The sequence below is a fragment of the Meles meles genome, chromosome 20 (genome assembly GCF_922984935.1).
Source record: "Meles meles chromosome 20, mMelMel3.1 paternal haplotype, whole genome shotgun sequence".
In the NCBI taxonomy this organism is placed as follows: domain Eukaryota; kingdom Metazoa; phylum Chordata; class Mammalia; order Carnivora; family Mustelidae; genus Meles; species Meles meles.
The window spans coordinates 8,869,311-8,889,528 of record NC_060085.1 but is presented as its reverse complement, the minus strand read 5'-3'; the positions used below and the strand labels follow the sequence as shown (position 1 = coordinate 8,889,528).

The 20,218-nt window shown below is 49.5% G+C and overlaps 2 protein-coding genes across 2 annotated transcripts; one reads left to right on the top strand and one right to left on the bottom strand.

Annotated features, from left to right (window-relative positions):
• Positions 1-848: 848 nt before the first annotated feature.
• DAND5 (DAN domain BMP antagonist family member 5) lies at positions 849-3,739 on the bottom strand. The gene is made up of 2 exons (XM_045990174.1): positions 3,413-3,739; positions 849-1,094 (listed from the first exon to the last, which is right to left on the bottom strand). The coding sequence occupies exons 1-2, from the start codon at positions 3,737-3,739 to the stop codon at positions 849-851; spliced, it is 573 nt and encodes a 190-aa protein (XP_045846130.1).
• Positions 3,740-18,066: 14,327 nt separating this feature from the next.
• Positions 18,067-19,901, top strand: GADD45GIP1 (GADD45G interacting protein 1). Its single transcript, XM_045992017.1, has 2 exons — positions 18,067-18,440; positions 19,545-19,901. The coding sequence occupies exons 1-2, from the start codon at positions 18,091-18,093 to the stop codon at positions 19,861-19,863; spliced, it is 669 nt and encodes a 222-aa protein (XP_045847973.1). The 5' UTR covers positions 18,067-18,090; the 3' UTR covers positions 19,864-19,901.
• Positions 19,902-20,218: the final 317 nt, after the last annotated feature.

The window sequence follows — 20,218 nt, the reverse complement described above, 5'->3', positions numbered from 1 at the left end:
TGCGCCGCAGACCCTGTACCAGGCTATGGAGGGAGCACCGCTGATGCCCACACCCCAGCACAGGGCCACTGCTCCCAGGGAACCCTGGTTGGAGGAACACACACACACGCGCACGGACACGGACACGCACACGCACAACTGGGCTTGGCCAACCATCACGGTTCCTGTTTAATTCCACACTGTGCGTGGTGCTGTATGGAGACTTAAGGAGCTAGGGCTAGAGGGGCAGCTGGGATCACATGGTCCTGCCCCTGACTTGGGGAGCGCACGCTTCCCCCCGTGGCTCCGTGGGCCTCCCTGACTTGGTTTCTTGAGGTCCCGAGAATGGGTCATCCCTGTGTCGCCTGCTCTGTGCAGGACCATCGGTCCTCCCTGTAGCTGGGAGTGTGTCTTTCCTTCTAGGAGAGGGGGTCTAGCCTGGTGGTTAAAATTTGTTGCCACGTGGCCTAGGATTCGAATGCCAGATCTGTCATTTACTGCTGTGTGACCTGAGCAAGTGACTTTGCCTCCTAGAGCCTCAGTTTCCTTCTCTGAGAAATGGGATGATACCAACCTGTACCACATTGGGCTGCTCCGAGGATGACAGGAGGTAGCGGGTGTCAAACACTTAGTGAGGGACCGGGCAAACGGAGTGCTCCCAAAGTGTGTGCTATGACTGTGAGTGGTCCCCACCCCCACCTCCCCAGTGGGGATGTGTCTGGTGTCCCCAGAGCCCTGTCTGGCTGTCCCTGTGTCCCCAGTCTCTTGATCCAGTGCTCATGATCCAGGTCAGCGTCTTCTGGGCACGTCCCCCCCTCCCCCATCTCTCCAAGGAGTTCGCATCTGTGTGTCTGTCCATCAAGCACAGATCACGCCTTCGAGCTGCACTGACAGCCTTCAACCAGCACAGTCGATGTCTTCATCCGTCGACGGGAGTCTGGGCGGCTCGCCCAACACCACAGGAGGACGGGGGTCCGGCGCTTGCGAGCGGGCACACAGCTGTTGCAGAGGACGAGCGGGGTGGGCTGCGAGCTGGGGATGTAGAGGGAGGAGCAGCGGCCAAAGCAGAGGTGATTGCGGAGGTGAACTGACGAGCAGCCGGGCTGGGAGAGCACCTGGGGCCGGGAGATGGGTCAAGGGCAGCGGAGTCTGGGGCCTGAATGGGGAGAATCATCTCCCATCCACTTCCACCCCACCTCTAGAGGCCCAATGCTACCTCCTGGCTGTGTGACTCGGAGCAAGCTACTTAACCTCTCTGGTCCTGTTTCCTCACCTGTGACACGGTGGAAGTTCAGCCAGACAAGAGAGCAATCAGTCTAGCCCTTTCAACAGAGAGGGGTACTACAGGGAAGGGTTGATTTTTCAGAGAAGGAGACCATGAGGAGGTCACTTGGGGATTGGCATTGGGAGGAGTCTGCCGCGCCTCTGGGGAGGAGGGAGAGCAGGAAGGGGTGGAGGGGAGGATTAAACAGAAAGCCTTTCGCCCCTTGCTGGGCACACAGTTGGCCTTCAACAAAAGTTCCTCCTGGGGTCCCCTCCAACTTCTTGGCTTTATCAACTCGTCCCCAGATCATAGCCCTTCTCTGTTTAAACCCTGCATTCCTGCGACACCCCCCCCCCCCCCCGTCAACCCCTCTCCCCTCACTCTGTCCCAGCTGCCCCAGACTCCTCACTGCTCCTCTGGTACTCCAAACACAAGCCCACCACTGGCCCGTTGCCCCTGCGGTGCCCTGCACCTGAGCTCCTCCCTCCATCCTCCCCTGAGCTCATCCCGACTGCTCCTTCCTCAGAAGCCCCTCCACAGGCAGAGTCTTCCCCTCTATCCCTGGTCTCTATCCCTGCGGCCAGTCTCTTTCTTCATGGGCTGCTAGTAATTTATAGTTCTCTTTGGATGTTCCTCTCCTAGAACATAAGATACCTGGAGACAGGGACGTTCTCTGCTTTGTTTATGGCGGGCGGCTCAGCTGGCCCATCGTCCCGAAAGCTGACCATGCTGAACCCTAACACCAGGTCAGGGCCCGCACTGCCTGGGAACTCACTCCTCCCACAATGCTCCAGGCTGGAATCTTAGGATTCTCATTTACATATGAGGAGACCTGAGGCTCCCCTTAATGAAGGGATTGCGAACCCTTAGAAATTCTTTGTGTCATCCTGGGGCAGTTATAGCTCTGGGAGAGGGTACACCGCTGGATCCCAAGCCAGGGGTTCCCTCCGCCGGGTGCAGTGTGCCCGGCTGCCTGGGGCAACTGGGGGAGGATTCAGGGCAAGGTATCTGGTCCAAGGCCACGCAGTCGCCCTCATGTCACCTGGATTCAGCGAAAATTTGCTGAATGAATAACAAGCCAGGGGATGTTGGGAACGGATGCCTTGCAGGGCATGGCTCCAAACACCTTGCGTAAATTCATGTCTATTGTTAAGTCTGTTGTTGCAAAGATAGGAAATGAGGCTCAGAGAAGGGAAGCCACTTCCCCCAGGTCACACAGAAATCATTAGTTAAGGCATAACTTGAAGCCAGGTACACCGGGCACACCAAAGCTGGTGTTCTAAACACATGGTTCGAGTTCTCACAACACTTACGGAGCAGTGACTGGGTGCCCATACCCATATCTGTCTCGTTCAACTGCCCAGTAGCCCTTAGGGGGCAGATACTATCATTCATTCATTCATTTATTCATTCAACAAACACTGAGGGCTTATCGTGTGCCTGGCTCTGCTCCCAGGCCTGGAGATAGGGCTACAGAAGCAAACGAGGCATAATATAATCCCTGCCCTATCGGAGCAGACATCCTAGTGAGGGAGACACGATAGATGCAATTTCAAAATCAGTTTTATATGTTAGGTGATGTGTTCCACAGCAAGAAATAAAGCAGGAAACAGGCAACAGGGTGGCAGGTGTTGCATTTTTAAATGATGTCTGAGCAAAAACCTGGAGGAGGTGAGAGAAGGAGCCACAGAATGCTCGGGGAGTTGGGAGGGAGTGGTAGAGGCAAAAGGGAACAGCCAGTGCAAAGGCCCTGAGGTAGATGTGACGTTGGGTGTGTCCAGATAAAAAGCCAGGTGGCTGGTATGGCAGGAGTGAAGTGGGTGGGGGGGGAGAGGGAGAGGAGGCAAGGGCGAGGAGGTGACAGGCAGAGAGTGCAGGGCCTGGTGGACCTCCGGAAGGACATGGCTTTTGCTCTGAATGAAGTGGGAGCCATGGAGGGTTCTGAGTGGAGGAAGAGAATGTGACTCAGATATTTGCAGGTGCCCTCTGGCTGTTAAGTGGAAAAATAGACTTGGGTGGGAGACCAGGACGGAGGTAAACCTCACGGTTGGGTAGGAGGAAACTGAGGATAGGAGATATGCCAGGCTTGACCCCAGATCTGTGCAGGACCCGAGTCTGCCCTCTGCCCACGCTGAAACTCCACCCTCCTCTCCCCTGACCCACCCTCACCTGAGTGTAGGGCACAGCCCTGCACATCTCCTGGGCCACTTCCTGCGGGTCCAGTGGCAGAGACACGGTCGGGGCCACCTCCTGCCCATGGTGCTGGCTACCTCTCCCCAGCGGCCCAGGTTTCTGCAGGCCCAAGAAGGCCTTCCAGCTGCGGAGGGCAGAGGACTGTCCCTGGGAACCTAGGGTCCCTCGGCCCAGGGCCCGGGTCTGATTGGCGGCATCCCAGAGCTGGGGTGGGGGCCCCAGGAGTCCAGGCCTCCCGGAGCCGGTGTGCAACCGGGCCCCACTGAGCAGGCTCAGGAGAGTGGTCAGCTGGCCGAGGAACATCCGTCCGTCTGTCATTCAGTCTGGGACTGGGCTCAGGGTCCTGGGCAGTCAACCCTGCTGTCTGGTGAGTGGAGTCCCGGCCTTTCAGACCCGCTTTTAATGGCCTGCCCCCAAACTGGGCAGCGCGCAGCTCTGGCGGGAGACACCACAGTGGGGAGGAAAATAAACCAAGGCCCGCTGGGTTCCCACCCCTCCCCCCCGCAGCCTGTCAGGGTTCTGGGTGGGGGCTGGGTCTGTGGGTGGGTGGGCTGTGGGGACAGGGAAAGGCACCACTGGAAAAACAGGGGCTCGGGGGCACAATGCCTGGAGGCTGGGGGGAAGGGAGCTTCTTCTCCCGTCCAGGGCAGCCTCCCTCCAGCAGGCAAAACCAGCCATCGCAGCCAGGCCTCCCCGTGGCAGCCTCAGCATTGCAACTTTCTGGTTGTGCGACCCCCTCAGCCATGCTGGGCCCCAGCTTCCTCTACTGTTACAGAGACCCTTGTATTATTAACACTTCCTACCTGGGCAGGTGAGATCCTTCAGGTAAACAGCTTAGAGCAGAGACTGATACACTGTAGCACTACGAGTAAACTATGATGAACATCTCTAGAGCTGCTTTTTCTTTAGCACCTATTAGCGGCCAGGCATAATTCTGAGCCCTGGAGATCCGGGGGTGGGGGGGTGGGGGGCAAGACAGAAATGGATCCTCACTGTGCTTTTGACATTTCAGTGCAGAAAACAGGTTCAGAAAACAAAGATTCCAGAGGCTTCGGTGTAAAGAAGTTATTTAAATAGGATGTGCCTTACAGGTGTCAGGGCGGGGCCTTCTGCCCCCAGGGTGGTCAGAGAAGGCCTCCCCAGGAGGTGACATTTTTGCAGAGCCTTGAGCTGCTGTTGGAAGTGGTGGGAACAGCCTGGTGGGGGGTGGAGGCCGGAGGGCTGGAAACACAGAAAGAGGCTGGGAGCCGCGTCCCAGGCTTTGGAGCCCCAGGGATGCCTGGGGGTGGGGCCGGGGACTCCGATACAGGCCCTGGCACCTCCGCGGCCCGCATTTCGCACCCAGGCGAGGAGCTGCCGGCGGCAGGGCCGTGAGAAGCGGCAGAGCGGGTCCTTCCCGCGCCCCGCGGAGCTGCGGAGGGCGATGGGGCGCGCTCGCCCTCTGGCGGTAGCTCTCGGGACTGCGCGGCGGCCGCGCCCGGGAAGTCTACCTTCTGGATGCCCCCACCTGGCCAGAGGTGCAAGGGGGCTTCCCACTCACCCCGCTACATGCGAGCTCCTGGGCGTCCCCCAACCCGCTCTCTCGCTGTCCTCCAGACCCAGCTGATGACAGCTCCTGCCAGGTGCCAAGGACCCAAACTTTGGAGCCCTGCTGACCCCTCTTTCTCTGACGCCCCCCCATCTGATATGACGTCAAGTCCCATCCGCTTCAGAGTCTACCTAGAATCCATCTACTTCTCAGTCCTCTTTCCTTCCCCCACCCGGACACAGCCATTATGTCCCATTTGAACCAATACTGTCCCTCCACCGCGGTGCTCCAGCTATCCCCGTCCCCACGCCTCTCCCCGAAGTTTGCTGCCTCCACAGCAGCCAGAAGGCGCAGGTGAATACTTGTGTCCAGGCACTTCTCTCCTCTGCTCAGAATCTTCCAGGGCTCCCACTTCACCCAGGGTAACAGCCCAAGTCCTCACGGCAGTCCACCGATGCCTTTCTGTCCGCTCCAATCACCACTATCTCAACCTCAGCTTTCCTATCCTGTCCTCCTTTCTCACTCCCTCCAGCCACACGGGGCCTCCTTGCTGTTCCCCGGACTCACCAGGCAGGATCCCATAATACTACCCAGTGGTACAGGGCTAAGGAAGCTCCTTTTTACCTGGAAATATAACCAAGAAAAATTAAGTTTAAAAAAAATCAGAACTGGATGTCTAGGTGTGCCTGGTTGGCTCAGTCTTTAAACGTCTGCCTTCTGCTCAGGTCATTATCCTAGGATCCTGGGATTGAGCCCCAAGTGGGGGGTCCCTGCTCAGCGGAGAACCTGCTTCTGCCTCTCCATGGGGCTCTGCCTGCTTGTGCTCTCTCTCTGTCAAATGAACAAATCTTTAAAAAAATAAAAACTGGATGTCTATTGTGTGCTGACTTTTGAGGGATGAGGACAAGAACTTGCAGCTATGCGTTACTTGTATTTGCATTTGAATTTCCATGTTGAAAAGAGCAGCAAGTTTTTGTTTCAGGGAAGGGCTTCACTTTAGAGTTTAAACATTGCTTTGGGGTGTCTGGGTGCTCAGTTGGTTAGGCTTCCCACTCTTTTTTTTTTTTTTTAAGATTTTATTTATTTATTTGACAGACATAGATAGAGAGGCAGGCAGAGACAGAGAGAGGGGGAAGCAGGCTCCCTGCTGAGCAGAGAGCCCGATGCGATGCGGGGTTCGATCCCAGGACCCTGGGATCATGACCTGAGCCAAAGGCAGAGGCTTTAACCCACTGAGCCACCCAGTCACCCCTAGGCTTCCCACTCTTGATCTCAGTGCAGGTCTTGATCTCAGGGTCTTGAGTTCAAGTCCACCATGGGCTACACACTGGATGTGGAGACTACTTAAAAAAAAAAAAAAGTGGGGCGCCTGGGTGGCTCAGTGGGTTAAAGCCTCTGCCTTCGGCTCGGGTCATGAACCCAGGGTCCTGGGATCGAGCCTCACATGGGGCTTTCTGCTCTGCAGGGAGCCTGCTTCCTCCTCTTTCTCTGCCTGCCTCTCTACCTAGTTGTGATTTCTCTCTGTCAAATAAATAAAATATTTTTTTAAAAAAGTTGTTTTGGGACCCCTGGATGGCTCAGTCGGTTAAGCTTCTGCCTTTGGGTCAGGTCATGATCTCCCCAGGGTCCTGGGATCAAGCCCCACATCTGGCTCCTGGCTCAGCAGGGAGCCTGCTTCTCCCTCTCTCTTTGCCTCCCCCCCCCCCGCCCACGCTCATACTCTCTCTCTCTCTCTGTATCTGTCTCAAATGAATAAATAAAATCTTTAAAAAAAATTTTTTAAGTATACAAAAGGAAACATAAGAAAAGAAAAAAGTACAAATGAAAGCAATCTATACGATTGGTCTGCCCCCTTGCTTTATAAGTGAACTATTTCGGGCATTCAAATAAGTATAGATAAAAATATAGGGGTGCCTGAGTGGCTCAGTGGGTTAAGCCTCTGCCTTCAGATCAGGTGATGATCTCAGGGTCCTGGGATTGAGCCCCGCATCGGGCTCTGTGCTCAGCAGGGAGCCTGCTTCTCCCTCTCTCTCTGCCTGCCTCTCTGCCCACTTGTGATCTCTGTCTCTGTGTCAAATAAATAAATAATATTTTTTAAAAATACATATAGATATATATAACAAAAACCCTTGTACTCATTAACCCAATCAAAAAATTAAAAATTACAGACATGAGAGAAACTGGCGCTATACTTGTTCCTAATTCCTGAATTGGTCAATTTAAATTCTCATGCCTGTATTCATAGTTCTACTACATATGTATCCATTTGGATATATAAAATTGTTTTGTTGTTTTAAATTTAATATACATGGTATTATACACACACACACACACACTCATCCTTTTAACTTTCATCTATCTTCCACTTCATATTGTTTCATTTCTACTCTGAAGACTATTCTGCTGCACACTTATCTCCCAAATTTATTTCTCCATTGCCCTTCACAATGAATCCTGCAAGGAACAATCTGGAACATGACTCTGCCCGTTAGAGTCAGTTTTAATTGGGTGATTCCTTCCCAGACCCTGCTCCAGATCAATTACAGTGGAATCTCTGGGGATGGGATCCAGGCACTGATGTTTTTAAAAACCACGTTGGGGCTGCTGTGAACCCCAAGTGTGTAGGGTCATATACAGGAGGGAGTCTGGTACCTCAGCAATGCTCCCTTGTCTCCTGGGGGCTCATGGGAGAGTATCTGATTCTGGGATGGAGGTTAAGAACCTGCATTTCTTTTTTTTTTTTTTAAAGATTTTATTTATTTATTTGACAGACAGAGATCTCAAGTAGGCAGAGAGGCAGGCAGAGAGAGAGGAGGAAGCAGGCTTCCTGCTGAGCCGAGAGCCCAATGTGGGGCTTGATCCCAGGACCCTGGGATCATGACCTGAGCTGAAGGCAGAGGCTTAACCCACTGAGCCACCCAGGCACCCCAAGAACCTGCATTTCTAACAGGTTTCCAGGTTGGGGGGTGGGTTGCTGCTGGCCTGGGGACCAAACTCTGAGAATCATGATCTATAGAGCACCTTTATTCTTTCTCCTTACTTTCCTTTCCTTCTTTTAGAGAGAGAGCACAAGCAGAGGGGGAAGGAGCAGAGGCAGAGGGAGAAGCAGACTTCCCGCTGAGCAAGGAGCCCAATTCCGGGCTCCATCCCAGGACCCTGAGATCACAACCTGAGCCAAAGGCAGACGCTTAACCAACTGAGCCACCCAGGCGCCCCAAGAGGATCTTTATTCTTTTTTAACATCTGCATGGTATTCCATCCTTTGGATGTTTATTAGTTTCCTTAATTAGCTCTCTAGTCTTGGACATTTATGTTCTTTTCCATCTTGTTACTGCAAAAAGAAAAGATCCCTACAATGGAATATCGTTCAGTGGTAAAAAGGAATGAAGTACATATTAATTTGCTCGGGCTGCCATCCCAGAGGACCACAGACTAGGGAGTTTCCTCAACAGAAATTTATGTTCTCGCAGTTCTGGAGCCTAGGAATCTGAGATCGAGGGGTCACCCTAGCTCGTTTTTATTCTGAACATATAAAGCCTCTCTCCTTAGCTCGTGGATGACCATCACCTCCCTGGGTCTTCATGGGGTTCTCCTTCCGTGTGAGTCTGTGTCCAGATTTCTTTTCTTTCTTTTTTTTTTTAAGATTTTATTTATTTATTTGACAGAGATCACAATGAGGCAGAGAGACAGGCAAAGAAGGGGGGAGAAGCAGGCTCCCTGCTGAGCAGAGAGCCCGATACGAGACTCTATTCAAGGACTCTGAGACCATGACCTGAGCCAAAGGCAGAGGCTTCACCCACTGGGCCACGCAGGTGCCCCAGGATTTCCTTTCTTTTCTTTCTTTCTTTTTTTTTTTTTTAGATTTTATTTATTTATTTGACAGACAGAGATAACAAGTAGGCAGGGAGGTAGGCAGAGAGAGGAGGAAGCAGGCTCCCTGCAGAGCAGAGAGCCCCATGCGGGGCTGGATCTCAGGACCCTGGGATCATGACCTGAGTCGAAGGCAGAGGCTTAAACCACTGAGCCACCCAGGCACCCCTGGATTTCATTTTCTTTTTTTTAATTCTTTTTTTCCCCCAAGATTTTATTTATTTATTTCACAGACAAAGATCACAAGTAGGCAGAGAGGCAGGCAGAGGAGAAGGGGGGGGGTGAAGCAGGCCCCCTGCTGAGCAGAGAGCCCCATGCGGGGCTCGATCCCAGGACCCTGAGATCATGACCTGAGCCGAAGGCAGAGGCTTAAACCACTGAACCACCCAGGTGCCCCTGGATTTCCTTTTCTTAAAAGGATACCGACATAATGGGTTGGGGCCCACTGTACTGACCCCATTTTAGTTACTTTTTTAGGGATCTTTCTTTCTTTCTTTCTTTCTTTTTTTAAAGATTTTATTTATTTATTTGACAGAGAGAGATCACAAATAGGCAGAGAAGCAGGCAGAGAGAGAGGAGGAAGCAGGCTCCCCGCGGAGCAGAGAGCCCAATGCGGGGCTCTATCCCAGGCCCTGGGATCGTGACCCAAGCTGAGGGCAGAGGCTTTAACCCACTGAACCACCCAGGTGCCCCAGAGATCTTATTTCTGCATGTGGTCACATTCTGAGGTACTGGGAACCAGCACTTTAACATACTAATTGTTGAGGAGGGACGCAACTCAGTCGACAAGGACTGATTGTGTTACAGTACGGATGAACCTCGAAAATGTGGTAAGTAAAATAATCCAGACACAAATGGTCACAAATGACTCCGTTTATAGGAAATATGCAGAATTAGGCAAATTGGTAGAGACAAAGTAGAACTGGTTACCAGGAGTTAAGGGGAGGAGTTAAGCGGGAGTCACTGTTAACAGGGATGGAATTTCCTTTTGGGGCAATGGAAATGCTCCAGAACTAGACAGAGGCGGGAGTTTCTCAACACTACGGATTTGCTAAAGCTACTGCATAGTTCATTTTATTTTATTTATTTTTTTAAAGATTTTATTTATTTATTTGACAGAGAGAAACACAGCGAGAGAGGGGAAAACAAGCAGGGAAAGTGAGAGAGGGAGAAATAGGCTTCCTGCTGAGCAGGGAGCCCAATGTGGGACTCAATCCCAGGACCCCGGGATCATGACCTGAGCCGAAGGCAGACACTTAACGACTGAGCCACCCAGATGCCCCCGTTTTATTTTTTTAATAGTTATTTATTTATTTATTTATTTAAGAGACAGAGAGAGAAAGAGCACATGTGGGAGAGGGAGGGAGAGGGAGCGAGAATCCCAAGAAAACTCCCTGCTGAATGTAGAGTTTGATCTCATGACCCCAGGATCATGAAACCAAGAATCAGACGCTTAACTGACTGTGCCACCCAGGCGCCCCTGTACTGTTAACGTTATTTATATATTTATTTGTTTGTTTATTTATTTATTTATGAGGGAGAGAGATTTTGAAGCAGACTCCACCCTGAGCAAGGAGCCGACATGGGGCTTGATCTCATGACCCTGAGATCAGGACCTCAGCCAAAACCCAGAGTCCCATGCTCAACTGATTGAGCCACCCAGACCCCCCTGGATTGTTCACTTTAAAATGATTAAGTTTAGGGGCGCCTGGGTGGCTCAGTGGGTTAAAGCCTCTGCCTTCAGCTCAGGTCATGATCCCAGGGTCCTGGGATCGAGCCCCGCATCAGGCTCTGCTCAGCAGGGAGCCTGCTTTCCTTCCTCTCTCTCTCTCTGCCTGCCTCTCTGCCTACTTGTGATCTCCATCTGTCAAATAAATAAATAAAATCTTTAAAAAAAATAAATAAAATGATTACCTTAAGGGGTTGAGGGATAGAGCCCTGTGTCAGCCCGGAGCTCAGCAAGAAGTCTGCTAAACTTTTTCTCTCCCTCTCCCCCTGCCCCTCCCTGCGCTCTATCTCTCTGTCTCTCTCTCTCTCAAATAAATAAATAAAAACAAATCTTTAAAACAATTAATTTTATGCTATGTAAATTCTAATTTTAATATTAATTTAAATAAAATTTCAATTTAAGACCTGCCCTCAGGAGCCTCCCCTCTCTGTGCCCCCAACCCCCACTCCTACCCCTGTCCCTCTCCAGTGCCATTTAACCCCTGCGTGTGCAGAGAGCCCTGGCCAGTGGCTGAAACTCACCTGAGGCTCCTTTGACATCAAAGTGTTCACTCTTAGCTTCTAAACTGGTGTTTCTCAGAGTGGATTCCAGATTTCCTGGTCTGGTTAGGAAACTGCGGCCCAGAAGTCCTGCACCTGGCTGCCCATCAGGGGGAACTTACTTCTTTCACTTCCGTTGTCATTATTTATTGGTTTCACCCACAAGATTGTCAGCTGTTTGAGGTCAAGGGCCAGCTCTACTTCATTACCTGTCTCTTCAAAGTTTCAAAAAGTGGAACAGGTGGCTGCAGAGTTAAACATTAATGACAAGAAAGAGCCCACTAGATAAAAATGCTGGAAGACACTTCTAGACATAGTAACAGCAAAGGTAATGCAAAGGCCCTGAGGCCAGGGCAGGTCAGGGACCATGTGGCCCCTTCTACCCGCTAATGGGTGTTCTTGCTTCTGCATGTTGCCCACCCCCCAGTGTCTTTTCTTCTCAGCAGCCAGAGGAGAACCATAAATCATATCCATCTCTTCTTTGCTCAAACACCTCCATGGCTCCCCATGGCCCTTGGAATAAAACCGAACTCTTCACCATAGCCAATAATGTCTGCTTGGCTGACCCCAGTATATCACCGTGCAATGCACCTCCTTCCTCAGTCCCTTCATTCACTTAGACCTCAGCCACACTGGCCATGTATCCCTCAGCAAAGCTTGGGGAAAGACTTGTTGGGCACCCCTGGGAAACCTTCCGGTAGGCACAGGGGACATGGACAAGGAAGCTCACTATTGCATTATTTTTGCAACCAAGAAATATAGGAACCAACTGTCCATCAAAACAGCCTGCTGGAATAGTTTATTCATACCATGAACAACATTGAGCAGAGATTTTTTTGAAACTTTTTAAAAAAGATTTATTTACTTATTTATTTGACAGACAGAGATCACAAGTAGGCAGAGAGGCAGGCAGAGAGAGAGGAAGGGAAGCAGGCCCCCCACTAAGCAGAGAGCCGGATGCGGGGCTCGATCCCAGGACCCTGAGATCATGACCTGATCTGAAGGCAGAGGCTTTAACTCACTGAGCCACCCAGGTGCCCCGGAAATTTTTTTTTAACTATTATTTTTTACAACTAACTGCAGTGAGAAATACATTTTATTCTATGAACCAGAGGCGGCAGAATGTACTTTCCAAAGAGACCTCAACAGTATGCTCCACCCCACACATAATTCTTTGTATGTGACCTTGAAAATCTTCTGACTGGGGGCACCTGGGTGGCTCAGTTGGTTAAGCATCTGCCTTCAACTCGGGTCGTGATCTCAGGTCCTGGGATCGAGTCCCCCATCAGGGCTCCCTGTTCAGCGGGTAGCCTGCCCCTCCCTCTCCTTCTGCTGCTCCCTCTGCTTGTGGTCTCTCATTCTGTCAAATAAATAAATAAAATCTTTAAAAAAAAAAAAAAGCTTAAAAAAAAAGAGAAAACCCTTTGATTGCATGACAATCTTTGACCCCTCCTCCTGAACCTAGACAACCCTGACGACTGACTCCGCCAATAGCATAGAGCAGAAATGACGTCATGTGACTCCTGCGATTCAGTCATCAAAATGCCATGCCCTTCAGCCTAGAGCCCTGGGGACCCTGCTGCCATGTTGTAAGGAAGCTCAAATTGGCTCATTTTCTCGAGGATATTCAGCCAATAGCCTACCTGAGACTTCAGCCAGCATCAATGACGAGACATGAATGAAGAGAGATGCCTTCTGATGATTCTGATGATTCTGGTAGCCAGGCGTCAATTCATTCAACTTCAAATTCTTCCCAGCTGAAGCTGCGGAAAGCATAGAGTAGAGACGAGCCATCCATCCCCACTGTGCACTGCCCAAATTAGCACCCCCCCTTTTTTTTTTTTTTTGCAAAGTTGTGTTTATTTTTTTTTAAGATTTTATTTATTTATTTGACAGAGAGATCACAAGTAAACAGAGAGGCAGGCAGAGAGAGAGAGAGGGAAGCAGGCTCCCCGCTGAGCAGAGAGCCCGATGCGGGACTCGATCCCAGGACCCTGAGATCATGACCTGAGCCGAAGGCAGCGGCTTAACCCACTGAGCTACCCAGGCGCCCTGCAAAGTGGTATTTAAATTCTTGTTAGTTAACATAGAGTACAATATTGATTTCAGGAGTAGAATTCAGTGGTTCATCGCTTACATACAACACCCAGCACTCATTACAACAAGCGCCCTCCTTAATCCCCATCACCCATCTAGCCCATCCCCCCACCCACCTCTTTGCATCCACCCACAATTCATTCTCTATAGTTATGAGTTTCAATTTTTTAAAAGATTTTATTTATTTATTTGCAGACAAAGATCACAAGCAGGCAGAGAGGCAGGCAGAGAGAGAGGAGGAGGCAGGCTCCCTGCTGAGTAGAGAGTCCAATGCAGGACTCGATCCCAGAACCCTGGGATCATGACCTGAGCCAAAGGCAGAGGTTTTAACCCACTGAGCCACCCAGGCGCCCCTAGTTATGAGTTTCTTATGGTTTGTTTCCTTCTCTCTCTTTTCCTCCCCTCCCATGTGTTCAACTGTTTTGTTTCTCCAATTCCACATAGGAGTGAAATCATACGGTATTTGTCCTTCTCTGACTGACTTATTTCACTTAGCATAAGACCCTCCATCCACCTCACTGCAAAAGGCGAGATTTCGTTCTTTTTGATGGCTGAGTCATATTCCATTGTAGACACACACACCACATCTTCTTTATCCAGCCATCATCAGATGAGCGTTTGGGCTCTTTCCATAGTTTGGCTTTTGTTGATATCCAAATTCTTGACCGACCCGCTCTATGAGCAAAATCAGCACGGTTGTTTGGGACAAGGTTGTTAGCACCATTTGCAACTGGAACATCAGTATAAACGTATATATATATACATACATACATACAGTACATGTGGTAGAATACAAGTTTTACCGAAGGATACTTACCCTTACTACATGTGAGACAATCTGATATTTTTATTTTATCCTTTTTTTCTATATAAATAACCACTGTGCACCCAAGTTCATGGAAGCATTATTCACAACAGTTAAAAGGTGCAAGCAGCCCACGTGTCCATCTGCGGATGAATGGATTAACAAAATGTGGTAAATACATGTGATGGAATGTCATTCAGTCTTAGAAAGGAAGGCAATTATTTTTTTAAAGATGTTTATTTATTTATTTGACACAGAGATCACAAGTAGGCAGAGAATCAGGCGGGGCGAGGGGGAGCAGACTTCCCACCAAGCAGAGAGCCCGATGCGGGGCTTGACGCAGGGCTCCATCCCAGGACCCTGAGACAATGACCTGAGCTGAAGGCAGAAGCTCAACCCAGGTGCCACCCAGGTGCCCCGAAAGGAAGGAAATTCTAACACAGGCTGCAGTGGGGACATTATTGAGGACGTTATGCTAAGGGAAATAAGCCAGTCACAATTAGGCAAATACAGTATGCTTCTCCTTACAGGAAGTGCCTAGAGTCGTCAGATTCATAGGAACAGAAATAGAACGGTGGGTGCCAGGCTCTGGGGGAGGGAGGAATGCGGACTAAGTGTTTAACAGGGACAGTTTCTGTTTTGAAAGACGGCAAAGTTTTAGAGCTGGATGGTGGTAATGATTGCACAACAGTGGGCTGACCGCCACTGACTAGCACACTTTAAAATGACGGCAGGGGTAAATTTTAGGAGTGTTTTGTCACAATTTTTAAAATAAATCACTTTTTTAAAAGATTTTATTTATTTATTTATTTGACAGACAGAGATCACAAGTAGGCAGAGAGGCAGGCGGAGAGAGAGGGAGAAGCAGGCTTCCTGCTGAGCAGAGAGCCCGATGTGGGGCTCGATCCCAGGACCCTGGGATCATGACCGGAGCTGAAGGCAGAGGCTTTAACCCACTGAACCACCCAGGCGTCCCTAAATAAATCATTTTTTAAATAGTTTTCTATGAATGATTCTCCCCTTAATTGTAAACCTGGAAGTAAATAAACAAATGCTAAGTTGTAACCCAGCTCATTGATTTCCTAAGTCAATAATGGGCCCCCTGACCCCCAGTGTGAAAAACAGCTATGCAGCATGTACAAGAAATCTCCAGGGAGGCGTGCCTGGGTGAATCAGTCATTACGCATTTGCCTTTGGCTCAGGTTATGATCCCAGGGTCTGGGGGTTGAGCCCTGAATCAGGCTCCCTGCTCAGCGGGGAGTCTACTTCTCCCTTTCCCTCTGCACCCCCCCCACTTGCATGCGTGCACTCTCTCTCTCTCTCTCTCTCTCTGTCTCTCTTGCTCTCTTGCTCTCAAATAAATAAATAAAATCTTGTAAAAAAATAAAAATATATATTGCATATTGTTTTCAAGACTCTAGATAAGTAGCAAATGCATAAAGTTTGGCCTGGTCCTGGAAGAATAAGCTAATTTCAAAATAATTGTTAATCCTGAGAAGGGTGGGGAAGGAAAGGGGTGGCATTTGTCGGTGGAGGCCTTACTGTCTGTCATTGGAGACTTCCACAGTAGGGGGCAAGTTTTATTAAAAAGAGTTTTTTAAAAAAGGATCTGAAGGTGGGTACCTGAGGGGGGGTAGATGGGGGTAGAGCGGGGTGAAAGGAGGTGAAGGGGTGGAGGGATGGGCAAAATAAGTGAAGGGGGTTAAGAGGTACAAATTTCCAGTTTTAAAATAAAGTCACAGGGATGACAAGTACAGCATAGGGAACAGAGTCAATAATATTGTAGTAACATTGTATGGTGACAGATGGTGACTACACTTATCGTGGTGAGCATTTTGTAATGTGTGCCATTGTTGAAGCACTACACTGAACACCGGAAACTAACATAATATTGTACGTCAACTACACTTCCATTAAAAAAAAAAAGATCTGAAGCGATCTAGTCCAAGTGTTAGTATCTGCTAGCTCTGGGTGATGACAGATGTGACTGTATTCATCTGTCCTTGCGAAATAATTCGTTAACACTACAGATGACAATGTCTAAAGCAATGCTCTAGGGTACACAAGAAACTAACACAAGTCAGGGGACGAGCTCAGGCGGGGGGCGGGGGGTATAGGAGACAGGTGGGAGTATGATTTCTCACTGTAATCCTTTTTGTTGGTTGTATTTTGGTTTTTTTCACATACAAAGTATAATAAATCTACAGGAAAGTATGCAGCCCACACATACACAGCTTACAGAATAATTATAACTCAGGCGTTCCTGTAGCCCAGATCAAGAAATAACATTAGGGACACCTAGGTGGCTCAGTCGGTTAAGCATCGGCCTTCGGCTCAGGTCATGATCCCAGGGTCCTGAAATCAAGCCCCACATCGGGCTATTTGCTCAGGACAGAGCCTGCTTCTCTCCCTCCCTGCCCCTTCCCCTGCTGGTGCTCGCTTGCTCTCTCTGATAAAATCTTAAAAACCAAACAAACAAACATTAAGTACAGTCCAAAAGCAAACAGAACAGGAATGTCCAGCTCAAGGACCGGTTACCAAGTGACCCTCTCCCCACACCCTCCCTGCCCCATGACCACTACCCCCACAGCCCCTCACCCCATTTTCATTTCCAGAGTGATCGCTGCCTTGTCTTTACCCCTAAAGGTTTGCATCCATAACTACACCAGGATTTTTCCACTTTACATAAAAAGGACAATTTGTGTAAACTTTACACAGTGAAAAACATTCCCTCATGAAAAGGAATCCCTTGGGCCCTGCCTCCTTTGTTGCAAATGCTGTCCCTGAGGATTACCCACGCTGAGATTACACCCAGCTGTAATTTCTACTCTTGCATTCCTGTGTAGTATTCTGTTGGTTGAAACATCAAAATTTAGGTCTCCATTCTGCTGTGAACGGACTCAGGTGCCGGCTCTTTTCAGCTTGAGATTGACATAAATGATATATATGCCGGCGATCCGCAATTCGTGTGTGTGTGTGTGTGTGTGTGTGTGTGTGAGAGAGAGAGAGAGAGATAAAATATATATAACATAAAACATACCATTTTCATCATTTTCAATGTACTGTTCAGTGCTATTAAGCACATCATGCATTTCCAGAACCTTTTCATCTTCTCAAACAGGAACTCTGTCACCGTTAAACGCTAACTCCCATTCTTTGTCTCCTCTGTCCCTGCCAACCACCATTCATTCTACTTTCTGTGTCTATGAATTTGGCTACTCCAAAGTCCTCATATAAGTGGAATCACATGATGTATGTTCTTTTGTGACTGGCTTATTTCACTCAGCGTAATGTCTTCCAGGTTCATCAATACTGCAGCACGAGACAGAATTTCTTTTCACTTTAAGGCTAAAATCCTGTTGTTAAAAAATACTGTTTAATTGCTGCATTTTGATCAAACATTTTAAATATTGTTAAGTATGAAAAATTAAATTAAAAGGCAAAAAGTAATAACATGTTTACAAGAAAATTTAAAATAAAATTTCTACATAAATATCTTAATCGTACTTTTACATTTTAAGTAGAAATTTAAATATTTAAAATTGTCTAGGTAAGGTTTTAAATAATTCTTTAAAATGAACATCTTGAGATATTAAAAATCAAATTTAAAAGCATAAAATAAAGCATAAAATGAATACTTAATGTTATGAAAACATTCAAGTATTTAAAATGAAATTTAAATATTTTAACAAACATCTTTAAAAGATTCTAAATATTTAAAATATAAAGTAACTTAAAAATAAAATTTAATATAAAGCAATACGTAGAATAAACTTCAAACTGAAGTAATCTTTAAATTTTAAAATAAATAGTTAAAATTCAGACACTTAAATTTTGAAATAAAAAATCAAATGCTACCTTAAATGTATAAAATTAAAACTTAATGAGATTTTAATAAATAACTGCTAAAATAAAAATTTAAATTATACTTAAAGATGTATAGGATATTTGTTAACCCCTCCTCTCCCCTGCCCAGAACTTAGGCCGCAGGGACGCCCCTCGCCCCTCCCAGGCTGCCTTCGGACCTCGCGCGCAGGCAGTGCTGTGGCCACCCCGGCCGGCCCACGAGGACCCCGCACAGCTAAGATGGCGGCGCCCGTGTGGCGGACGCGGAGCCTGCTAGAGCTGCCGGCGATTCTGGGCCGGGGCTCCCGTGACTACCGGGCGCCGCCGCCCCCGCGCCGCTCGCCAGGGCCCTGGTGGCCGGACCCGAACGACCCGCTGACCCCGCGCTGGCAGCTGGGGCCGCGCTACGCGGCCAAGCAGTTTGCGCGGCACGGCGCCGCCTCCGGGGTGGCCGCCGGTTCGCTGTGGCCGTCGCGGGAGCAGCTGCGCGAACTGGAGGCTGAGGAGCGCGAGTGGTTCCCGAGCCTGGCGGCCATGCAGGAGTCGCTGCGGGTGCAGCAGCTGGCGGAGGAGCAGAAGCGCCAGGCCAGGTGTGTGCGGTCGGGCAGGCGGGGGCTGTGGGCTGAGGACCTCCTGTGTGCAAGGCCTTGTCCCAGGCGCTGAGCACATAGCAGAGAACAAGATAATTTCAAATGGCGACAGGGAACCATTAGGAAGATAAAACTGAAAAATGTGTGTGCCAGAGAACTTTGGTTTGAGACCTCGAACCTCTCCAAGGAGTTGATCCTTAGAGGCCTGAATGACCAGACATAGCAATGGGGAGATCCTAGGGAGTGTTCCTGGTAAAAGGTGCAAAGACCCGGAGGTAGGAATATGCTTTAAGGAGCTGCCAGGAGATCACTGTGGCTGGGGAAGGGTCGGAGGTGATGGGGCTTGGAGTCAAGACTTGGAGACAAGTCTGAAGGATTAGACTTAGAAGAATGCAAGACCAGGAACATCAAGATGGTGTCGCTTCTTGGAGGGCAGGCAAATTGGTGGAGAAGGCCAAGCATGTTCCTGCTTTTTAATTGTTCTTGTCCTCACAATAACTCTTAAGAGGAAGAGGGGATCACCCTCGTTGTAGAGATGAAAAACAAAGCCTGGGAGTTTGTGGAGTCACCTGTCCAGTCACCCAGGCAGTAAAAGGTGAAGCTAGAATGTGAACCCCAGTCTCCGCCCCATCCCAGCTGGATGACTCTGCCATGGGGGCTTTAGATCTTTCAGCTTCACCTTTCTAATCCTTAAAAATGGGACTGGGACTGGGACCTACAAAGTCGTAGGATTGGAGAGAAAGGTCCTTTTCTTGCCTTTACAACGGGGCCTGGCATACAGTAGACGCACAGTGATGTCTGCAGGATCAGAGTGTACTGTGGGAATGGCGATATGGTATTCAGCTCTCTGGCTCCGGCAGCTCAGTAAAATGCCGAGTTGACTTGGGGTCTCCTGAGGGGGCTGGTTCTCCTGTGCTCAGGGTCACACCAAGTTAATTCATCCCTCCTGCCTGTTAACTTCACTTGTCTGGGACTTTTCCTGTTTTAATGACCACAAGTCTGCCCAGTTTTTCATGGCGGGGGGGGGGGGGGCCGCTGTGGGTGGATGGATGCTCCTTTTCTAGCTGGGTGCTGCTGTCTTCATCACTCTACCCTCCCCTGCAGGGAGCAGCTCATTGCAGAGAGAATGGCCAAGATGCCACAGATGATTGAGAACTGGCGGCGGCAGCAGCAGGAGCGCAGGGAAAAGGAGCAGGCCGACAAGGAGCGGCGGGCCCGACTGCAGGCTGAGGCCCAGGAACGCCTGGGCTACCAGGTGGACCCGAGGAGTGCCCGCTTCCAGGAGCTGCTGCAGGACCTGGAGAAGCAGCAGCGCAAACGCCTCAAGGAGGAGAAACAAAGACAGAAGAAGGAGGCACGAGCTGCTGCACTGGCTGCTGCTACGGCCCAAGACTCCGAAGCCTCCGTGGCACCCAGTTCCTGAGCTAGCCTCTCCCAATAAAATGCTGCCCGACAGCCCCAGCACTGGAGAGCTGTGTCTTCTCTCATCATGCCCCTTCCTGGCCCCCCAAACACCTGGGGCCAGGGACTCTCCCACCCTTCCTGGCTCTGCTCACTCAGGGACTCTAGGCCATGCCGACTAACTGGGGCTTCAGGGGGAGAAAGGGGGATGCAATGGGGAAATAATGGAGGAGCAGATGGCAGAAAAGAAGAAGGCTTCTGTTTACCAACATTAATCTCCAGTAATTAGCCAATTACTAGGGGGGGAAGTGTAGCCAAAACAGACTGTGGTGGTGATGGTGGGGGGGGGGGTAGGGACAAACAGCCCTTCTAAGGCT